At 37.2% G+C, this 21,504-nt stretch overlaps 1 protein-coding gene across 3 annotated transcripts in view; it reads right to left on the bottom strand.

Moving 5' to 3' along the window:
- Nucleotides 1–21,504, bottom strand: part of SUPT3H (SPT3 homolog, SAGA and STAGA complex component) — a 280,720-nt gene that overhangs the window by 54,896 nt on the left and 204,320 nt on the right. For all 3 annotated transcript variants that reach the window (XM_080587425.1, XM_080587423.1, XM_080587424.1), the window contains exons 7-11: nt 8,956–9,031; nt 6,232–6,344; nt 5,479–5,586; nt 4,776–4,964; nt 2,367–2,477 (exon numbers count right to left, since the gene is read on the bottom strand). In XM_080587425.1, the coding sequence (XP_080443551.1) occupies nt 2,367–2,477; nt 4,776–4,964; nt 5,479–5,586; nt 6,232–6,344; nt 8,956–9,031 (597 nt within the window). The remainder of the gene's footprint in view (nt 1–2,366; nt 2,478–4,775; nt 4,965–5,478; nt 5,587–6,231; nt 6,345–8,955; nt 9,032–21,504) is intronic.

Raw genomic sequence — 21,504 nt, 5'->3', positions numbered from 1 at the left:
CTTCAATCACTTCTACAGGCAGATGTTTATCTGTATTGGTAATATTCTGAGCTTAAGTCCACTTTCAGAAAGCAATTTACCAAGGTTCAGATAATTACTACTGGTTCTTACCAGTTCTGATGTATCCTACTAAATCCTCTGATGGGAAAATTAGGGATCCTATGCTGCTTCTACTAGTCAGAACACTACTTCTGAAATGAAACTCTCAAGCCAAGATGCCCATCAAAGTCACCTTTTACAGAGTCAAAAATATTAGAATTATCTAATAAATCTGATTTAATGATAGAATTCAGAGGATAAAACACGATGGATAAAAGAGAGAGGATTAAACACAATGACATGCTTCTCATTTGCATGCTAAGCAGGAAAATATGGAACAGGATGGACACCAGCATAAACTGTGGTTGTGTTCCAGCTCTTACAAGCACCAAACCTGCAGTTTGTTAAGTGTCACAAGAAGTGCACCAAGTAAAGCCACTTTTCCTCCTGGTTCTGTCATCAAGTCTACGAGGTCATGCAAATATATAAAGAAACTATTGTGAAGGCAGTGGCAATTGGAGAAAGCAGAAGTTAGTTCAAAAGAAATGTTGCCGCAGCACTGCTCAAAATGGCTACGTAGAATATTTTTTAAATCAACAGTGAGAGTCTGGCAATAGGAAAAGGTAGGGTCAAAGGAAGCATCTGTCTATGTCCACGCTTTCTGCATTTGTAAGGAACTTATGGGAAGTTTGGGGTAGTTACTTTTTGGACAGCTGTGATTGATAGCAGTGAAAAGAAAAGTGGGCAAATCAGCAGATCTAAATGCATACGCTATAATATCTTTCATAATGCTCTTCCTGAAATTTTTGATCAAAAAAGGAACAGTATTATAGCTCTGCAACATCTGTATATATCTACAAGATTACCCATGATTCCCTCTATCTTGGCTTGTTTAGAAGGAACAAGATTTGATCATCATATTAACCATGCTGTCAGAAGATAGTGTCAACAAATTAAACTGTTCAGTTAGCTGTACAGTTTGGGAAATTCACAAGTTAGCAGGACACTGAAAAAAATAGAGTATTTTACTATACCTCATGGTTGCAAAGCAATCTTATAGTTTGGCTAATAATTACATTGCCTTTTAGTGATAGTTGGGGGAGGAAGACTTACCTTTCTGTAATTGTTTATGAGTTCTTTCCAAATAAAATAAAACCAAATATATTTGCTTTCAGAAGCTATCACCATGTTCTTTGCTTTATCTCTTGCAAACTTCTGCTAAAAACTCTTCTCTGTTTTGAACTAGAAATTCTATTGTGCGCTTCACATGATATTAGTCTAGCATTTGTGAGTGGCAAAGGAGAGAGGTAAAATTATGTAAAGAGAACAATAGCCCAAACATACAGTTCCATTCATAAAAGTATTGCTCTTAGTTTTAACACTAAGAAAATTATAACTTCACATGCTCTTTTACTTTTTTCTGTTCCTACCTTCTGAGGTCAAGTACTACTGTTTCCTTGACATTTATGCTCCTCCATATAATTTTCATGGAGATGAATTTCCTCCAGATTCAGAATCTTTTTTTTTTTTTTTCTAAAACCTCTGCAAAAACAGAAAATTTCTTCCTGATTTTTCAGAGCTGAGGTCTAGTATGTTTTTTCTATAATAATTTCTTTGACTTTCATTCTTTTCTAAATGTATTTTTTTTGAGCTAAGTAAGAATATATGCCACATAAAACAACAGTTCATAGAAAATAATCCCAATTTATGACATCAGAGACAGACTACTCACACTTTTTTATCAGGTAAGAAATTTAAATAAAGAATTTGTTTGACTGCTCTGGACAATGGTATTGCCATTTGCATAGAAAAAATGATGGCGAAACCTCATAACACATCAGTGTTTTACCACAAGCTCAGTTCTATTACATTTTAGTTGAGGTTCAAAGTTGTCTAAAGAAACCAATCTCTTCTTTCTCCAACCCTTAATGTGTCACTTGAGAGTTCAGCTTCCAATAGGCGCAGTATCTAACACACAACTAATTTTAGAATATAAAGTGCTCCTCACCATATTGGAATACATATAATTTAAAATAACTGTAAACCTAAACTTTGCAAAAACAGAAAATTCAAGCACTAACAAAAAAGCATAATTTGTAATTGAAAGAAAATAATATTTAAAAGAAAAAAAAACTTTTTTGTCTTTCCAAAAAGAGACAGAAATTACTAAGTTTTATTTCCCAAGAGAATTATGCCACTTTTATAAAGAAAATTACAGTCACCACAAATTGCTCTCAACAATTCCAAAGCTTCTTCATTTGACCACTTGAAAATCAAAGTTCTTTAAGATTATAAATATAACTTTTTATAACTCTGTTATTACGTACTGTGAATGGGGAAAGGGGGCCAATCTTGTGGCCATAGCGTCGAATGGCCTCTCTGATGTGGCTGGGCTGGATGGCATCGCTTTGAGCCTCTATACCACAGGCTGCAGTGCTCTGCAACAGAAAAACACATAAATTGTTACTAAATCAAAAACACACAACAGACCTACAGTGCATAAAGTATGAAAATAAACCTTTATAAAATGGACCAATTTTTTTTTCCTGAGGATACACATCATTGCTGCCACACACTACATTAGAGAAAAAAAGCTATTAACAAATCAAAGAGGACTTTTACATGAACTTTGCTTAAGAGACCCAAAGAACACCATATTTGTCCTCTTAAATCTTTCACCTAGTGCTGCTGTATGTTGCAATTGAAAAGAGCAGCAAATGTTCTAACTAAAATGAAAGGGTCATATAAGTCATACTGCAATAACCACAGAAACTATTTTTAAAACATTTCAGGCTTTCATTATGATGTCAAGGGGTGGGGAAAATATTGAACAAGTACCCAAAGTGGAAAGCAATTTGACACCAAAATCACCATTGAGTAATATCAGATTGAAATTTGAAGATGAAACATGTGACGTTATGATGTTAGGGGGATGCAAAAATATTTTAATTATCTCAAACTGGAATATTTTCTAATTTCAAATAATTTTTTTGGATGATGAACCTTAAACAGGAAAAATAAGACTTTACTGCTACCGGTCCACTGATTTTACAAAAGCATCCCCAAGACTTTAAAAGAAAAAGTTACTCTTTTCTCCTTTTTAGTCAAACAGTGATGTTGATTTAGGCTTCATCCAGATGTGGCTGCTTGCCAGAATTCAGGTGACTTACCAGAATGATGTCTGCTTGGTAATAAATTCATGAAAACAGTATTAGTGAATGAACCAAGAAGAACAAAAACTTACATTATACACTGAAATTAAATGTACACATGTACAAGCTTTCCCCATATATTTTCCACTACATACTAATGCTTTAAAACTCACGATATTTTTTACAAGAGAAATTTCAGGAGTGCCGAGTCCACTGAAACCTATGTACCTATACCCAGAATTATTCATAATAAGATGGTGGATTCTTCCCTGTTGATTGACATTTGTAAAGGAATGTGAAACTCAAATATTTTTTTGCTGGAATGGGCCTTTGTGGACTAAGAATAACATTCTTCACCAAGTTAACTCATTTGTCTGAATGCCTCAGTTATATCTAGTACATACCTAGCCAAATTGGATATGTCCTGGGAACATTTCATTAAAACTGTGCACTTTTTAGAATTTAATTATTTTAACAGGCATTAAGATAAACACTAGGAATTTTAAATAAACTCATAAAACTAGTGAAATACAATGTATCAAAAATTTAATCCTCCATCTAAATTCTTGTTCCTAGGAATAGTAATGGAAATCGCCCAGAGAAGCAAAACATATTCAAATGGAATATAAAAAAGGAAGAGGATAAAGTAGTCTAAACATCTTCAGAAAGGCTTTAGGATTCACTAACAGCTTTCTAAATACAATGTAAGAGGGGCAGAGACAAAGATGAACATACTGGGATTATCCAAAGCCCTGGTGACACCTGAAGGAGAAAATAAATCTTTTTCTGTCATAAAAATTACTAGTAAAATTCCATGAAAAATAAATATTGATTGTAAAAGAATAACACACATGAAAAAATCATAAGTCATTCCATTGTTGTGCAGCAAAATGAGTACTGCCATCACATTTATTTCTTTAAAAAAAAAAAAACAAAAAAAACCCCCACAACACCCTAAGTGACTAACACAGTGCTTCCTAACCAGTTTATTTAATCAAATCTATTTCCCCTGTGGTTTTAAGGTACATATAGACATAGACATACAATACCAAGGATCTAGAACAGACGACAGGAATTGTAATATTTACTTTTCATACACTGAATGTGAGACGTCCATATTTTATGCAAAGTAAACAAATATTTAGATTGAATGCAACCAATTGGCATAAAAATAAAGGCGATCAGGCAACGTTGTTATAGGCAAAGAAAGCAGCTGCCTAAGGCTGCTGAGAGCAAGACAATCGCAACAACCTCTTTGCCTACTTTGCTTATACTTTGAACCTCAAAACCTAAGCTAGCTGCTACTGTCAGAGAAGGGGTTGGTTATTTGGAGTGGTGCCTACTGCTGCAGCTGTAGGGGAGAAGCTTGTCTTAGAAGCAGCAACTGTCACCTCAACAAAACACAGAGTAGTCTTACCTTAGTTCTGACAGAAAAAAATATTAAACATATTTGCCGCTACTATAACATTGGTGGTTAACTTCTGATATAGTTTACAATTAATGTGAATTAATATTTAAAATTATATACATTACATCCTCATGATTTGGTTTCTTTGCCTTTTTTCATGATTCTCCACCAAATACCTTTTTTCTTTTCCTTTGTTTGGATTTGGTAGAGTCCTGTCCTATTCCTCCATTCCCCAGGGCTCCTGATGGTGTTTTCCCAAGATGTTGCTGTCCTGCTGGAGCTGGGGGGGTAGGCGTAGGGGGTGGTGTATTTTCAGGAGAGTCAAGACTGGTCTTCACACTTGTAGCCTGCCCTAAGAGATGTGGCTATCAAAACAAGACATCAAACAGCCATTATATAATCAAATAACAAAAAAGAGTTATTGCCTTCTTAGATTTACTCTTAGAATAGATGTGATACAGCATTAAGTTCGCTAATTCTAGCAACTACTGTAATATCTATATCGCAGCAATGCATGCCATACAGCACCTATTTGTACTTGTCACCTACTGCTGACAAGTATGGGTGTGAACTTTAACATCCCAATCTGCAATAGAGAGAGAGGAATTTCTACCCAAGGAAAGAGAAGTTACATTTAAATATAAAGATGCTGCTAAGAATTTAACATTTGGAGCTATGATTTAATGTCTTTCCTCTTACATCTGTAACTTCAATGTTGGTAAACTCCGTAAGAGAAGACCATGCCAATACCAGATTTCAAGAACACCTACATTGAATGCAACAGACTACCAAACACAAGCAATACTAAAATATAAAATGCATTTATTCTCACTCCCCTGCAATAATCGTTATATAAATATATGAGAAATCAACATTTACCTCAGTTGAGCTGTGATATTGTATGAAAGTGGCAGATATGGCATGACTGAAGGGGTCACCAGCCTTAGGAGCCATGTCCTGTTTAACCAGAAGGGCCATGTCCACCAACTGCAGGAGGAAAAAGAGCTAATATTAAATAGGTAGGCTTACTGACATGGTACTCACTATGAATGCAACTGAAACGAAGGAGAGAGATAGGAGTTGTGGGTTGAGGCACATTATTCTTAGTATTTCTCAGTAGAAAACAAAATTACTGAGATATTTTAGCCTAAGGAACTGTCCTTTTCCACTTTTGTAAATATATGGAGTAATTTATCTACCCAAGAGGGCTCGGCTTGGCACTAAGGTAACATTTTGTTTTCCAGGAAATCCTGCTTTTTAATCCAATTGTGCAATAGGGTTTAATGAACCCCAGCGCACTGCCAAAGGTCACATAGTGAAGTATGTGGTTTCAGTTTGGACTTGAATAAAGTTCGTGCTGGACTCCACACTCCTCTGTAAGCATTAGAAAACATTTCTATTTGTGTATCAGATGGATGAATACAGTATAGCACTCATCTGTCGTATAGTAAATTGAAAGACAGATAGAAATTCTGTTAACTTGGTTAGCTGAAGTAGTGACTGCTTGCTTCCAAAGGTGCCTACAACACAGTCACCTGAGTTTGAAGTATATCCAAGAGTTACCAATTTATACTGTTTAACTAGAGTAGTTGTTAACTACTGTTTAACAACCTGTAGGGTATGCTTCCTCACCTGTGCCACAGTCTCATATGCTAAGTATGCCAAAATCTCCATTGCAACTGCATTTGGCTTTATTTCCATACTGCTGCAATCCAACCAGTCACGAAACTTGGATGCTTTCTTTGCTGTCAGTTCAAATCATAAGGGAAAAAGAAAATGTTAGCAACAGGGAGACAAAACAAAGCATTTTTCCAGTCACAGAAAATACTGCAAATGTTAAGCACAGAGTGTTAATAAGATGTGATTAGCCAGGAAAGGGATTCAAAGTGGAACTACTGAGGAAAGTTAATTATTTCATATACAACATTTTGGAAACCCATGAGCAGCATGGAGGAAAGAGAAAAACAAAGATGATCAATTACACAAGAGATTTCAGAACAAGGAAGAGTCTACCTCAGAGGACAGTAGATAGGACAAATCTGATCTTGAATGTACTGAATGGTAAAAAAAAAATAATAGGATTGTGTCGTGTCTTTGATGAATGATAGAAAAAGGGGCTAGAAGAAATCAACACAAATCTGAGGTTTGGAAGCCAGATAAAATTATATAATTGAGTTAACAACAGCAAAGGCAAATGAAGAAGGACAGAAGAAGAACTAGGAAGTTCTGTGTTAACTGTGCAGGGATTAGGTGCTGACAAGCCAGCCAAAATGATTTGTAGAGGAGTGTTTTTAAAATGTGTGTTGGATATAAAGACATAAGGATAGATGTAGATCTGCAAATGATCAGCATTCAGACAAGAACTTCACACTGCTAATGGATGAGATCACTTAGGAGAAAGTACAGAGAAAAATATGGAACAAAGAAACATGAGAGACTTGCTGAGAGAGTAAAAGGAAGAGACACGAAAATGGAACAGAAAAACCATCATGGAAATTCACAGAAGAACCAAAAAAAGGATGATCTTACTTAAGGCAGTGGCAGACAAGCTGATCACAGAAAGAAACCAGTTCTACAGTGGTCTTAATGAGAGCTGTTCGTGAATACAGGACACCCAAAATGTAGTAAATACAAGCTGGGAGAATCACTTGAAACAGCTCTTGCAAAGGGAGCCTTCGTTAAGGAATAAAAAGCTGAAAACCACGTCAATAATAATTATTTTTTAGGAGGGAATGAGATCCTACAGTGCTTGATCCTTTGATGGACCTTTTCTTTTGTCTGTCTTTAAAACCACACAGAAATATGTGGTGCTGTGATTAGGAATATATATATTCAGAACAGACCTCTTGGAGTCCCAGATTTGTTCACCTGTGACCCAGTTCTCATGTGTTTATATAACTGTAAAAAGGGTTTGCTACTTTAGACAGTAATTTTTATCGATATATTATTTTTTTAATAGAATAAAGAGAAAATAAGCAAATATAGTATTGTGTTAGTTTTGAACAGATGTTCTGCATGGCGTTTAGTATGTGCTATCTAGTTGAGTTCAAATTATGTAATTAAATTTGTGAGTGAGTCTCTTTTTCTACTATTTTCTAAGCACTGTAATTCTCATTTATTAATGACATTAAATGTCAGTGAAAAAGAATTGCATAGACACAGTCATTTAAAAACACTGGGAAAACACCATCAAGGGTTTTTTATAGATCACAGTCCCCTGGTCAGCAACATTTGATGTGATTTTGCAAATTTAAGATTTGTATTTGTTCTGTCTCCAGATGACAATTTTTGGGTTTTAAAAATGACTCTATCGCAAACCTCTCATTTGCTGAAGTCCCCCTAATCTGAGCTATCATTGATCTAATGGCTCACAGATGTGTGATGCCAAATTATAACTAAGCTTACAAAACATACTGAATTAGGAAAAGAAATGCTTACAAAACATGTTTTCCAACATTTGCTGACACAGAACAGTATTTCGAATGTGTCATTTATTTGCCATAAATGACTCATTCTTTCTTCGAATTTAAGTGTCCTGCTAGGAAGAACAAGATAAGGTCTCTCATTTAAAGACACCATTGTGTTCTAGTCTGCGTTGTAGGATCATGTGCTGTTTTGTCATGACTTTTACTGGCTCCCTCACCTCACTTTCTCTGACATTTGACCTAAAACCTTAGTCATCACTTAACCGCTTCTGTAATGATGTTTTGCTACATGATCAAGCCCATTAATTTACAGCTCATTATAGTTGTGGCCCACAAGTACTTCTAGTAAGTTGGTTTTCAGTGCTAGTAAAGCCCTAATTCTGTCATCATGTTATTAGTGTTGGAATGGCGTATACTGATGAATTTGGCTAATGTTGAATAAATTCCACAGCAGGAGCTTACAGCTTAAAATAGAAAAAGACTCTTTAGTAAGTTCTTTGTGTCTCTGCGGATACAGAAATAAAAGCAAAACTTGCTGCTCTTCCCTAATTTTAGATGCATTCCTAAGAACCTGCAACCATGAAACTTTATTAATGTGCTGACTGCAACAACACCATGACAGACTTCAGGCAAGTACGGGTGTTTTAATCCATTAACTCTTTACAAGTTCTATCTTTGCAGCAGTCCCCACCAGCACAGTATTTGAGCACATAGAAAGCCTGGTAAATAGTCAAATAAAATACTCTGCCAGACAGCCTGAAAACTATGCTAAATTAACCGTTCCCAGGAGCTATGAGGACAAAGAATTTAAAGTTTTGTTATTGTGGATGAAACAAAAGTGCTTTCAAAGAATATGAGGTTCTGCTGTGTTCTCTATTACATGAAATAATAATTTAACATCTTATTACAATACAGACATTATAATACTTACAAAAACTCAATTGCCGACTTTCACAAAATTCTGCATACTGGACTGAGTCCATCATTCGTGTTTGTCGTTCTGCTCTCTGACAAAAGAGTAGAAGTACATGATGTACCTTATTCCAGCAAGAACTGCATTCCACAACAGAAATTATAGCAGCACAGCGCCCCTGCCATAAACTTCAGCTAACCGCCCCCCCCCCAAATTAAACATGCATTGCAGTTTCAGATGCAGAAATATAAACCACAGATTGCTTATTAGCCTTGTGCATTAAGTTTCCCAGAGGAGTGTGTCAGTTCTCACTTTAAAGATCTGCTTGCACAGTCCTCGCCTAAGACAGTGACACAGGGTTGATAGGAAAGGTGCTGAGCGCTCTTGCCCTCAACCATTTAAACACCAAGATGTACAATTTAAACTAAAGCACGCGAGCACTCTGCCTACATGTTTACAGATGACCAAACAAATAAAACGTTCTCCTAGACTGAGGCCAATGTATCCCGCACTGAGCAGAACCAAAACTGTGTGCTTTTAAGATGGCAGCATTATCATTATTGGAATGAATAAATTACATCACGTTAAAGGTGCACCAGACAGAGAAGAGCATTGAAGTGCCCCTTCCCATATAGACATTCAATACATAACTAGTAAATAATATAATATAATAACTAAGTGGTAAATGTGTATGTCTAGGTTTCTTTCACTGTTAATCTATGCTTAGTTTTTCATGCTTCTAAACACCTACTGGAGAAGAAACAAAAAATAGACTTAGAGTTTAAGAAAATGGCTTAAAATGTTATCTGCTGTATTAAAGTGTAAACCAAAAGCCTGTATTTCAAAAAGGCAAGATTATGTACATCCTCTTCTCCATGTATTACTCTGCCGTAACTGAATCATGGTTGAAGCAGCACTGGAGGACATGTTTAAGAATGAGCACATGCCCGAGTTTTGTTTACTTCAACAGAGGAGAGTTCATTTTCACAAGGTAAGGATCTGGTCTCTAGAAGAGATTAAATCCTTCACATATTAGGGGCAGGAAGCGGTAGTTAGATTAAAGAGAATGATTATCCTTTTCAGAAGCAGACAGTTTAATCAAGTCTCTTAAACAGGGAAGGCATATTGTCTTACACGTCAAGGAAAGGAATATAACTCTCTTCCAAACATAGAATAAAACATTAAACCCGGTAAGAGCAGAACTATAGCTAAGGATTCAAAGTGCTATCAGGAGGGGCTGATGCCACTGTGACTGTACTGCAGCGAGCCCACACAGCTCAAATCATCATGCACACAACACAGAAGGTGAAGTACAGGTGTGTTTGCATTACAAACAAAAACCAAACAAAGCACACACACACACAAATGTTGCTGTGAGTTCCCAAGCTCTTTTACATCTGACGAAATCAAAATTGCAGAGTTCTTTAACCTGGTCTACTGGAAAATAACAGGGCTGCTAATGAGAGTATTTGAAGACGGGTTATACAACAGGATATTTTTTTAACACTTTCTTGTATCAGAAAAAAAAAAGTAAAAAAATCTGTACTTCAAAACCACAGTTTTTTCTTCTCTTCTATGCCTGTGAGGTCATTCTTCTATGGCACTCCAATCCATCACTTATGAGATGTTGTTGGTGGACAACACATTCAATTTAGCGGTGAACTGAACGACTAACTGGGCAGGAACATACCTGGATATTCCTTCTTTTTGTTCATCTCTACCCAGCCACTCATTTCTATTGTATTTTGACTCTTAATCACCAGGACGGAAACTGTTCTACTAGTTAAGTATTTTTCTGTTCCTCTTCTATGCATTCTTCTGGCATCTTGACTACATTTTGTGGAGCTGGCTGAAAGTTTTTACTTATCTGAAACAGCAATCTATTCCATCAAGACATTAAGTCTAAATTTATTTTATATCCTTTAAGAAAAATTGTCACAATAACTCCAATCCTCATCCAGCATGATCAGAACAGAGATCTGCTTTGCCTCAGAATTAATTCAGTTGTACTTTTCAAGACAGAAAGAACCACCAGGATCATCTGATCTTATTTTCTGCATATCACAGGACACTTCTCACATAATATATACTAGAATTCACAGTTCTAGAATTTCTTGCATAATTTTACTACATTTTTTGAAATACATATAATTTTGATTTAAATGTTTCACATATTAAGATATATCTTCTTCAAATTATTTTAAATTGTAACTTTTTATGCAATGTGGTTTAAATTCTGCAGTCATTTGTGCCTTTGCCAGTCACAAATTACCAGTTGGGTACTGCCAGATAATGACGAAATAATTTAACCGTATGTGGGTAATCAAATGGACTGAACTTCTCTAAATGTGACAAAGTTTTCTTGAAATTTTACACATGGAAATGTGCAGGCTCACAGAACTGTTGCCTGAGATCCAGCTTCAGCAATCCTCCCTCTGGAGGTCTCTAGTCCAATCTCTGGTTTAAAAGAAGACTATTTATTGCCTACGCTAGATCAAATCAGCCATGGCTTACTCTAGCAAAGTCTTTAAAACCTTGATTTTGTGTCTCCTCTGGGTAGCCTCCTTCAGTGTTGCATGGTGAACAAGATTTTTGATGTCCTACTTGAACCTGCCAAGCAACAACCTGTGGCTCTTGACCCACAGATCCTCTATCCTATTCTTTATTCTACCCAGAACTACTATGAAGATTTTGGTTCTATTATCTTTGTAACTGTCCTTCAGCAGTTGTAGGCTGTTACCTAACCTCCTTTAGGCCCCTCTTCCTCAGGCTAAGTAAGACTAAGTAAGCTCAGCCTCTTCTCACAGGCCATGTGCTCCAAGACCCTCACCACCTCTCAGTAGCTTTCAGCTCAACCTTTCCAGTTTCTCAGGATTTCTGTGGGTTTGAAGGACCCCAAACAGGACACAGCATTCCCGATTTGGCCTCAACAGCATCAAGCAGAAGGCAACAACTACTTCCTTCAGTCTGACAAGCACATTTCTTCTGCTGTTGCTCAATGTGCATTTTGTTTTAGCTATGATTAGAACATACTGCGTTGCCTCATATTCAGCCTGATGTTGAATCAGTCAGTACTGATGCATAGGGTTACTGTCCCAGACTCAGAAACTCAATCAAGTTTCTGTTGGGCCAGCTCTCAGGGTTTTCGAGACCTGCCTGGACTGAAGCTCTGTCAATCAGTGTGACAGCTCTCCCAATTTTCTATCATTCACATATTGTCAGAATGGGCATTTTGTATCTTTGTCTGCATTTCACTGTTGATAAAGATATTGAACAATATGGATCCCGGTACCAATCCCCAAGGTATTCAGTTTTTACCAGTTTCCACCTATATGTCAAGCCATTGGCTATAACCCTTCATATCCAGCAGTCCCAGCCATTCAAAGCCCTTTGCAACAACAGGGAAGGCAGAGCAAAGCAAGATGACAGAGTATGTCAACATGATGAGTTGTGTTTCAAGGTCCTATGACAGAGAAAAAAGAAATCTAGAAATGTGATGACGATACTTCAACATACAATTACAGGCATCCCACAATGCAGTACGGAAAATGCAAATTAATCACAAGAGCAGTTATATTAGATTAAATTATTTAGCAATGGCTACTCAGCAAATACAGTAGAAAAATCCTCAAAAATTGATGTTGTCAAAGGCTAGTCAATATGGTAAAGGGACATTTTTCTGATAGGGACTTCATTCCTCTCTACAGATTGTCTACAGTAGCTGTCCACAGACCTAAACACTGGACTTAGCTTTATTCTCACTTATTAAATGAATACTTACACTTATGTTTCCTCTGAAATAATATCTTTTATATAAACAAATTGCCTACATATCTGTTGAATAAAATCACTTTATCTCTTAAGTTGTCTCTAAAAGATGTCTTTCTTAAAGGTGGACTCTAGAGCGATTCTCCAAAACACCATCAAGTAAAAGAGCTTTCCACGTAAATATCTGGACTATATTTTCTTCCCAATACATTCTAAAAACCAAAACATATCATGGCATGCAAACTCATAGTTCACAGGACGTCACAGCCTTTCCATCAGTCCTACCAGTTTTAGAATAGTCTACAATTAACCAGCAAATGCAGAAAAAATAAATAGATAGGATAAGTATATGATCTTCAAAGCAAAGCAGAAGACAACAGGTCACCTTTCTTCTTCACTTCTCAAGATTATAAACTGTAATTATCTTCTTTTACATCATCCCTGCTTTACAAGAATTTAATGTTCTCTTATCTCCACATTTCTAAGGTATATTTGATAAACTCAAATTGAATCAATAGCATGGGATAAAAAGGGGGCAGAAAGATTGTGCATATAACTGTGAACACAGAGTTACTCCAGGCCAGAAGAGTTTCAAAGAAATAGCATTCAACTTTGGGCAAGACATAGAAAGGCTGTTAAAACTCAATAATCTGTATGTAATGCTTCCTTTTAAATCCGTAGAATACCCACTTGCTATTTTTTATAGTCTATTTTTTTTCAACTACCATTTCAGATGCTTTAAATAAGAAATAGCTTAAATTTTATTAAAATGAATTTTTCTAAATTCTATTCTTGGAAAGAGTAGCAAGTCACTCCAACAAAGGTGAAGTCCTCTTTCATCAGTATAAAAACAAGTTTGCTGAGTCTTTCCTATATGATGAAACATTGAAACCCTGTGGCCATGCTGCCTTGAACCAATCTCAGCATGAAACAATAAATGACATGAATGACACAGTTCCACTGGTTCATCAAAATATATTAAATATATACATTTTTTTTTCACTCCCTTTACAGTAGTACTAGTCACTCTCAGCAGTTCACAGAATCACAGAATCATAGAATCGTCTAGGTTGGAAGAGACCTCCAAGATCACCCAGTCCAACCTCTGTCCTAACACTAACAAGTCCTCCACTAAACCATACCACTAAGGGCTACATCTAAACGTCTTTTAAAGACCTCCAGGGATGGTGACTCAACCACCTCCCTGGGCAGCCCATTCCAATGCCTAACAACCCTTTCAGTAACAAAGTTCTTCCTAACATCCAACCTAAACCTCCCCTGGCGCAACTTTCGCCCATTCCCCCTCGTCCTGTCACCAGGCACGTGGGAGAACAGACCAACCCCCACCTCGCTACAGCCTCCTTTAAGGTAACTGTAGAGAGCGATGAGGTCTCCCCTGAGCCTCCTCTTCTCGAGGCTAAACAACCCCAGCTCCCTCAGCCGCTCCTCATAAGACTTGTTCTCCAGACCCCTCACCAGCTTCGTCGCCCTTCTCTGGACTCTCTCAAGCACCTCCATGTCCTTCTTGTAGCGAGGGGCCCAAAACTGAACACAGTACTCCAGGTACTCACCAGAGCCGAGTACAGGGGGACAATCACCTCCTTAGACCTGCTGGCCACACTGCTTCTCATACAAGCCAGGATGCTGTTGGCCTTCTTGGCCACCTGGGCACACTGCTGGCTCATATTCAGCCAACTATCAACCAGTACTCCCAGGGCCTTCTCTGCCAGCCAGCTTTCCAACCGCTCATCTCCCAGCCTGTAGCGCTGCTTGGGGTTGTTGCAGCCCAGGTGCAGGACCCGGCACTTGGCCTTGTTGAACTTCATACAGTTGGCCTCAGCCCATCGGTCCAGCCTATCCAGATCGAAGTTAAGTCCAATTAATTTTAAGTTAATTCCAGTTAAGTTAATTCCAGTTAAGAAGCTGAATTATGTTGTGTACAGCAGAGTTAAAATACTTTGCATGCTTTTATTGGAACATGCTGAAGGATGCAGTAGATATGACCTGGCACAGTAAATGTATGTTTAGTCTTCCAAAAATGTGTTGCATTATGTATTTCTTGCAGCATGAAAAACTAAAAAAGACTAAAGAGGGAACGGAAAGAAAAGGTAAAGAGCTGAATGTTGTCACCTGCCATGCAGGATGAAAAGAATCTTATTTTGATTCCATTTCAAAGCTGTCACACATGACATCTTTTGGGGGGAAGAGGCCAAATGTTAACTTGCCTACTAACTATTCAGTGTTTGAAGGAAATGTGCTGGGTAGCTGCTAAGCTGGAGCATTTGAAAAACACACACAGCGTGGCTGGGTGTCCCTGTGCTGGCAACAATGAAGATGTTGGCTTCCCAGACTGCTTGCATATTCATATTGTGGCATGATTTCCTGATTTTTTTTTTGATGAAGACCTTCTCACTGAGCACCTATTATGGTTTCAAAGGAGCTAGGTGACTAGTCTAGAGAGCAGAAAAAAATTGCCCTGCAGTGGCTGATACTACTAGAAGAGTGTGCCACTGCTTTGAATTCCAAGCTTCCGTGAAGCATACACAGATTATCCTCTGCATATGACTTTTTTTTTCATTTAGACTAGAGAATAACAGAACATTGCACGTTGTACCTGACAGCTCACAGGCCACAGGTCGAAAATTGCCTAGATTAAAATAATTACAATTTGTGAAACAAACCACAAAGTAGCTCAATATTGAAAAGCTTGCATAATACTATGAAAGCACATTTTTATTCTCCGTATCTTGAAATTATCTGAAATTATCACTATCTGAAGATTTCTGTTACATAACGGAAAAATGTATTTGCTCTTCTAAGAATGACTTGAATTGGTAAGCAAAGAAAAAAAGGCATTTTAAGAGTAAGCATTTTCAAAGTTTAAGCTTGCTCAGAGTTTTATACAGAAAATAAAAACGTCACTTAGGGAAAGATCAATAGCTTTTGTAATGCAATACTTGGTTTGGCTATAAAACACAGACATACAGGAGATTTTTATCATTTCTACCCACCTCTTATAGAACATACCATACATTCTCAGTAACCATTAATCTGAACAAGTCTGCGTAACAAGTTTGAGGCCTTTGATGTAATACCATTTTGAGAGCTCCTGTGTTTAGTACAAAGTCCCCCATATCTTCATTACTAGAAGAAAACATGAGGTCTTTTTCAGGTAGACCAAGAAGATTTCCATTTTAATGTATTTACACAGTTATAACTAGTAATAAAAGTTCTGTTTGTTTTTTGTTTTTTGTTCTCTACATTACTAATACTTTCCTACCCCCCAATAAACACAGTTAAGACCTTAAGAACCTTTAAAATCTTAAGAACTGTTTACAGAGATGCTAGGGTGCTATTACAGAATCACAGAATCATCCAGGTTAGAAGAGACCTCCAACATCACCGAGTCCAACCTCTGACCTAACACTTACTCTAACTGCAATGAAAGTAAGCTATGGATGATGATAAATTTAAATCAAAATAGACTTTTTTTTTTAATACTTTTTTCATTATAGAAAACTGGATATTCACTGTCTATGGACAAAAGATGGGAGTCACTTGATGAAGTTAGACGTCTACAGTATGCTAATTTATCATCTAAAGTGCATTTATAATCAAAAAGATATTAAGGTACTTTCAGAGACTAACTTTTTCCTAAACTAGATCTTCAAAACAGGTCAGACTAATCACTTCTATGAATTTGTCTGAAGTTCATCCACTGTGGACATCAGCAATGGAGTTCTGTGGACACTGGCTTAGGTCTACATGTCCAAATTACAAACATCCTCCAAAATGCAAGAGGAATCCTACTCTGAGAGTGATGACTGAAGGATATCATCACTGACAGGGCAACACAAAAGCCAAGATTAAAAAATGACTCAGGAAATTTGGTTCCACAAAAGCAGCTTTGTACCCTAGGCATTCATTAACTCCCCCCATCATCCTCTAAGTATTTAGACATGTAAGCTAACAAAGCAGATAAGTAGGGGGAAGGGAGCTGGCAAGACAATTTAAGATTACGTACAAATTTCAAGGAAATTTTAAAGAAAGAAAGCAAATGGAAATTCACAGACGGTAACAAAATGAATGGATTAATTCCCAGTAGTCATGATCTCATTGCTTAAGGAATAAATAATGCTGGTCTGCTGATAGGAACTCACCACTGCTCTAACACTTTGCCTTTGAACATATGCAAAATCCTCACATACTGTCTTTATTTGAACCAGCTCCATATCATATCCAAATTCCTTGTCTAAATTTATTACTGCTGGTCTGAAATGTGGAGCTGGAACCTGTAAACAAAACATTTCCAGTTCATGAGATACCTTTGATTTCTACAGGACGATACTTTTTCTGCTATTATAAGCGGCATCATGAATTTTGTAAAACTACATGTTAAATTTACGGCTATCTTCTACCAGTGCTTTCCAAGACCCGTAAAATATTTTTGGATAAAATACGCTATCAAACTTTAAAAGTTATGTGGAATTTATTAATATATTAAAAAGACTTATCTGCCCTCACTTTTCTGATTGAGGACACTGTAACGCCTTTCTGTGGTTTCCATCTGGCTGTAGATCAAAAACTTTATGTCAGATTAATATTAGGATACTTTTATGTCTTCTGGATAGCATTCTTCTGAACACGTAACCTAATCCTGTATCAATTTATAGGTGAGGTTAATATAACCAGCTTTAGCATCTCACAAGTAAAGCTGTCAGTCATCAAACTAGGCATCACTGCATAGTCTGGGAGATACAAACAGCAAAGCAGTCCCTTTTGTACATTTTATTTCAAATTTACAGTCAAAATCACAGTCTGTTTAAAAATAATACAACATTTATAGAGGTTCACTTGTAAGCAAAAGGAAAATATCGTAAGCTGGGAGAAACTTCAAAAATCTTTCTTTTAAGTCTATGACTAGAGATATGGATAGATGGATAAATAAAAGGGCAGACATTAAAAACTGTCTTTAAAAGTGTGTACTTACATAATATTTAAATTGGATTCTATGCAAATGTCTTGCAATTATGTCTCATCGCAAAAATCGTCAGGTACCTCTCACCCTTATATTTCTGCCATCATTATTTGCAGATAGCTTGGTTTTTAACCCCATTTAGGTACAGCCACTTGCATCCAGAATTGGTAATGTAGCCCTGAACAGCTAAAGACCTGCGTGACAACCTCATTCCCTGAAACAACACTCCTTCCACGCTACTGAAATCCTCCCCACACTATATTGATGTTTTACTTGGTCTTGTTGCTAGTAACTCATGGAGTGTTTTTTTTTTGTTTGTTTATTTGTTTTTGTTTGTTTTTTGCTTAAAGGCTGTTTGTGGCCTTGGATGGAGGCTGGCTTGGAGGGGCACGTGCACAACATGCCTTGCACACTTGCTCACCTTGCTAGGTGTAGAAGAGCCCTGAAGGATCCAGCCCTCCTCCTACTGGTCCAAATGGACCAGTACAAGGTGCAAGGGGCTGCTTCAACCTGAGGTTCACCAGTGGGAGACTGAATTTGTCTGAAGACCCTACACATAATGAGCCTTGATGAAACTGAATTCCCAGGCGTATTCTGCCTGGTCACTCACCCACTGCATGTCCAGAATTATTTCAGCCATGATCTGTTAAGCAATTAGTAAAGCTAATTAAACTGGACAGTAGGTAAATTCAGGAAAAGCCAGAGACAGGCACTCTTGTTCACTGGTTTTAATCACTGAATAAAAGTAAGAAAACAAGCTTAATTTTAAAAACAGACATCACAAATGTCTGTCCTGTTGCTAGCTGGTATCAGTATGCTTCCAAAAATAGATTCAAGAATTTGCTGATGTTAAATGAGAAATGAAGAAGGAGGAAGTCCTCAGGAGCAGCTGAGGACTTAAGCCCTCACATTGAAAAGAAAGGAAAGCACATGGTACATGTTGATAAACAATATTTGTGATAAATTTCGTTATTCTGCAAGGCACATCTCTGTAATTCTTTGTGTATCAGACCTGCTGACAAGTACTGCAAAACACCCTCCTGAATAATCCTCTGGAGCTCCACACTAAAACAAGGTGCTAGGACAACTAAGGAAAATTTTGACTAGGAGAAACTTAAATAACTGATTGACTAAAGGACTAAATTTCAGGCAATATGGGCAATACATATTCATTTTAGTCCTCTTAGCTAACTTGTAAATATCATAATTCTGCCTTTTCCCTTACTATCAGTAAGAAGCGGTATTTATTTATTTCCAGTGGAACAGCCAATTGTCACAGTATCTGCCATTCTTGGGGATGTCACCATCCTGCCCAAGAAATTACAATTGAAAAATCATTTATTGAGAAATTATGTTAAACAACACCCCAACTTCCAACACAATGGCAGAATATACATGCATAAAGTCAAGAAATTCAAGAAACAATATTTGTGCTCTATGCATAATAATTTAGTGTGCCTTACAGCAATCCATTTTCAGAAGTCTGACTTTGGTCTTACAACCTATAAATGAAATCCTGGTTCTACAGTGTCCACAGCAAAGCTTCATTTAACTTCAGTTGGAACAGGTTGCCCAGGGAGGCGGTGGAGTCACCGTCCCTGAGGGTGTTCAAGGTAACGTTGGACGTGGTGCTTAGGGACATGGTTTAGTGGGTGACATTGGTGGTAGGGGGATGGTTGGAGCAGGTGATCTTGAAGGGCTTTTCCAACCCTAATGAGACTGTGATTCTATGAAAAGCTGTACGACCTCACCCTATGAACAGCTTCCCTAACACAGTGTTGCATCTGGTGCAGATGGTCAGCACCCTCCTGTGAAAGGAAAGCAGAAAAATGGACTTTCAAAATGGAACATTGATTCTGAAATAGCCTTTTTTCGATGTGCTCTCAGGTACAGATTAGAAACCCAAGTTAGACTCAATGTATTAATTTTGCAGCAATATATCTTAAAGCCCTCCACTTTCAGAAGGAACTGCTTTCCCATCAAATCAACTCAAAGGTTTTTGGGAATGAAAATGGGCTACTGTGGATCTGGAGAAAGCTTGTCTGCTGCTAAGCAGGCTGGGTTCTGCCATGAGTTCCCGGCAGTTTTGACTCTTGAGCTAGGACTCACTTCCTACAACACTGAGATGCTGTCCTAACTGGGAGATTATGAACTATGGGATGCACCTCATACAAGACACTCAGGTTTTTTGAAAACCTGACATCAGGTTTTTGAAAGGAAGGCCACTAATTCATTAACGCACCCATTTTATTAATTACAAGAATGAGTAAAACAATTTAGTTCATCCAGTTTCCATGAAAAATCCAAATCTGGAAACTTCTATGAGGAATTTATTTAAGCAGTGTATTCATGAATGTCTATTAGTAAAGCATTAAAGTAAATTAATTAAAATTAAAATATGCTGTCCTATGTACATGCAGTTGTGCTCTCCTTGGCATGCGACTAGAGAATATCCACAATTACTTGAAGTAACTGAGAAAGGATCAGATTTTTACGAGACTGTAATCAGAGAACAAGAAATAGCAGTACTCCAATATGTATTCTGACTTCTTTAACACAAGAAGTGTGCACACGGACATTTCACATTCAGCTAGTGGCACTTACACCACAGGGTCCAATTCTGTGGTCAGACTTTTATTCTCTTTAGAAAAGCCTTTCTAATTTGAGAATTGCAAGATAGGGAGCTCCAGATAGAAATCAAATCATGAAATTTGGGGAATAAGTGAGTCACACATAGAGTTAAAAAGGAAATGCTTCCCTCTGAAAAACAGTGACCGCTGCATGCAATCTGCACGGATTTTTATAAAGACAGAGCAACTTTCACATTAAGAAGCCCAAAATAGCTGATAAGAGACCTCTCTCAGCCTCACAGGCTGCATTTGGCTGCCTGCTGCCTCCTGACCAGCTCAGGCTTGCCCACCAGAAAAAGAACAGGACTTCAATACCCAAAACTCCTACCTCATTTCTGCAACTACCTTGATGTCTGAGCAGGACAGAGTGCAAGTGAAGGCTGAATTAATTACCTTTGAAAGCTTGTTTCACAGTTGCAAAGCTTGCAGAAGGTCAGGGACAAAAAAGGCAAAATCAAAGCTGCACAAGCAGACCCGAAAAATTCATTGTCTGAACTGAAAGGCTTTGAACAAAAGCACTGGTGTATTTTTTTATTATTATTTATTTATGGGGACGTCATTCACGACACTGAACAAAATCTGTCCCAGTGTGAATATTTTATTAGTCAAATGCTAATGACTGTGTGACACTTGCTATTTATTTAACTATGCAAAATACTCTATGCTGCTGTTTGTTATTATTTCTCAATTTTTGTAAACATGAGAAAATTTATCTTCATAGCATTCTTGTGAGCACTATCTCCACTATATAGCTGAGAAGTAGAATCATAAAAAGATTATTTTCCCAAAGGCAATGTTTTATTCTGCAAATGCTTCTCTTTTATTGACTTTCTCTTTTTTCTTTTTCTAATGTTAGGGATGAAAAAGAAAATGTTCAAGTTCAGGATTTAAGAAAATGATTTAGCATTTGGAAGTAAGTTCATTTGAACAGTCAGCTAATTTGGAACAATCTGTTTTTTTAGGCCCTTACACCATGCCTATTGATAGATATACCACAAAATTATTAGGCGTTTACATAAAGCCAAAGAAACATATGCTGTCATTAATTCAAAACAATCACCACCAGTCAAAGTCACTCCAGGAGTTCTCTTAATGAACATCCCCATTCCCTCCTCCTCCAAATCCCTCCACCCCCAACAAAAAAACACCAACAGGGGAAATCTCAAAAAATATAATTTTGAATTGTATAAA

This window comes from Anser brachyrhynchus (genome assembly GCF_964034855.1).
Source record: "Anser brachyrhynchus genome assembly, chromosome: 3".
Lineage (NCBI taxonomy): Eukaryota > Metazoa > Chordata > Aves > Anseriformes > Anatidae > Anser > Anser brachyrhynchus.
Note: the sequence above shows the minus strand (reverse complement) of the source record. Positions and strands in the feature narration are given on the sequence as shown.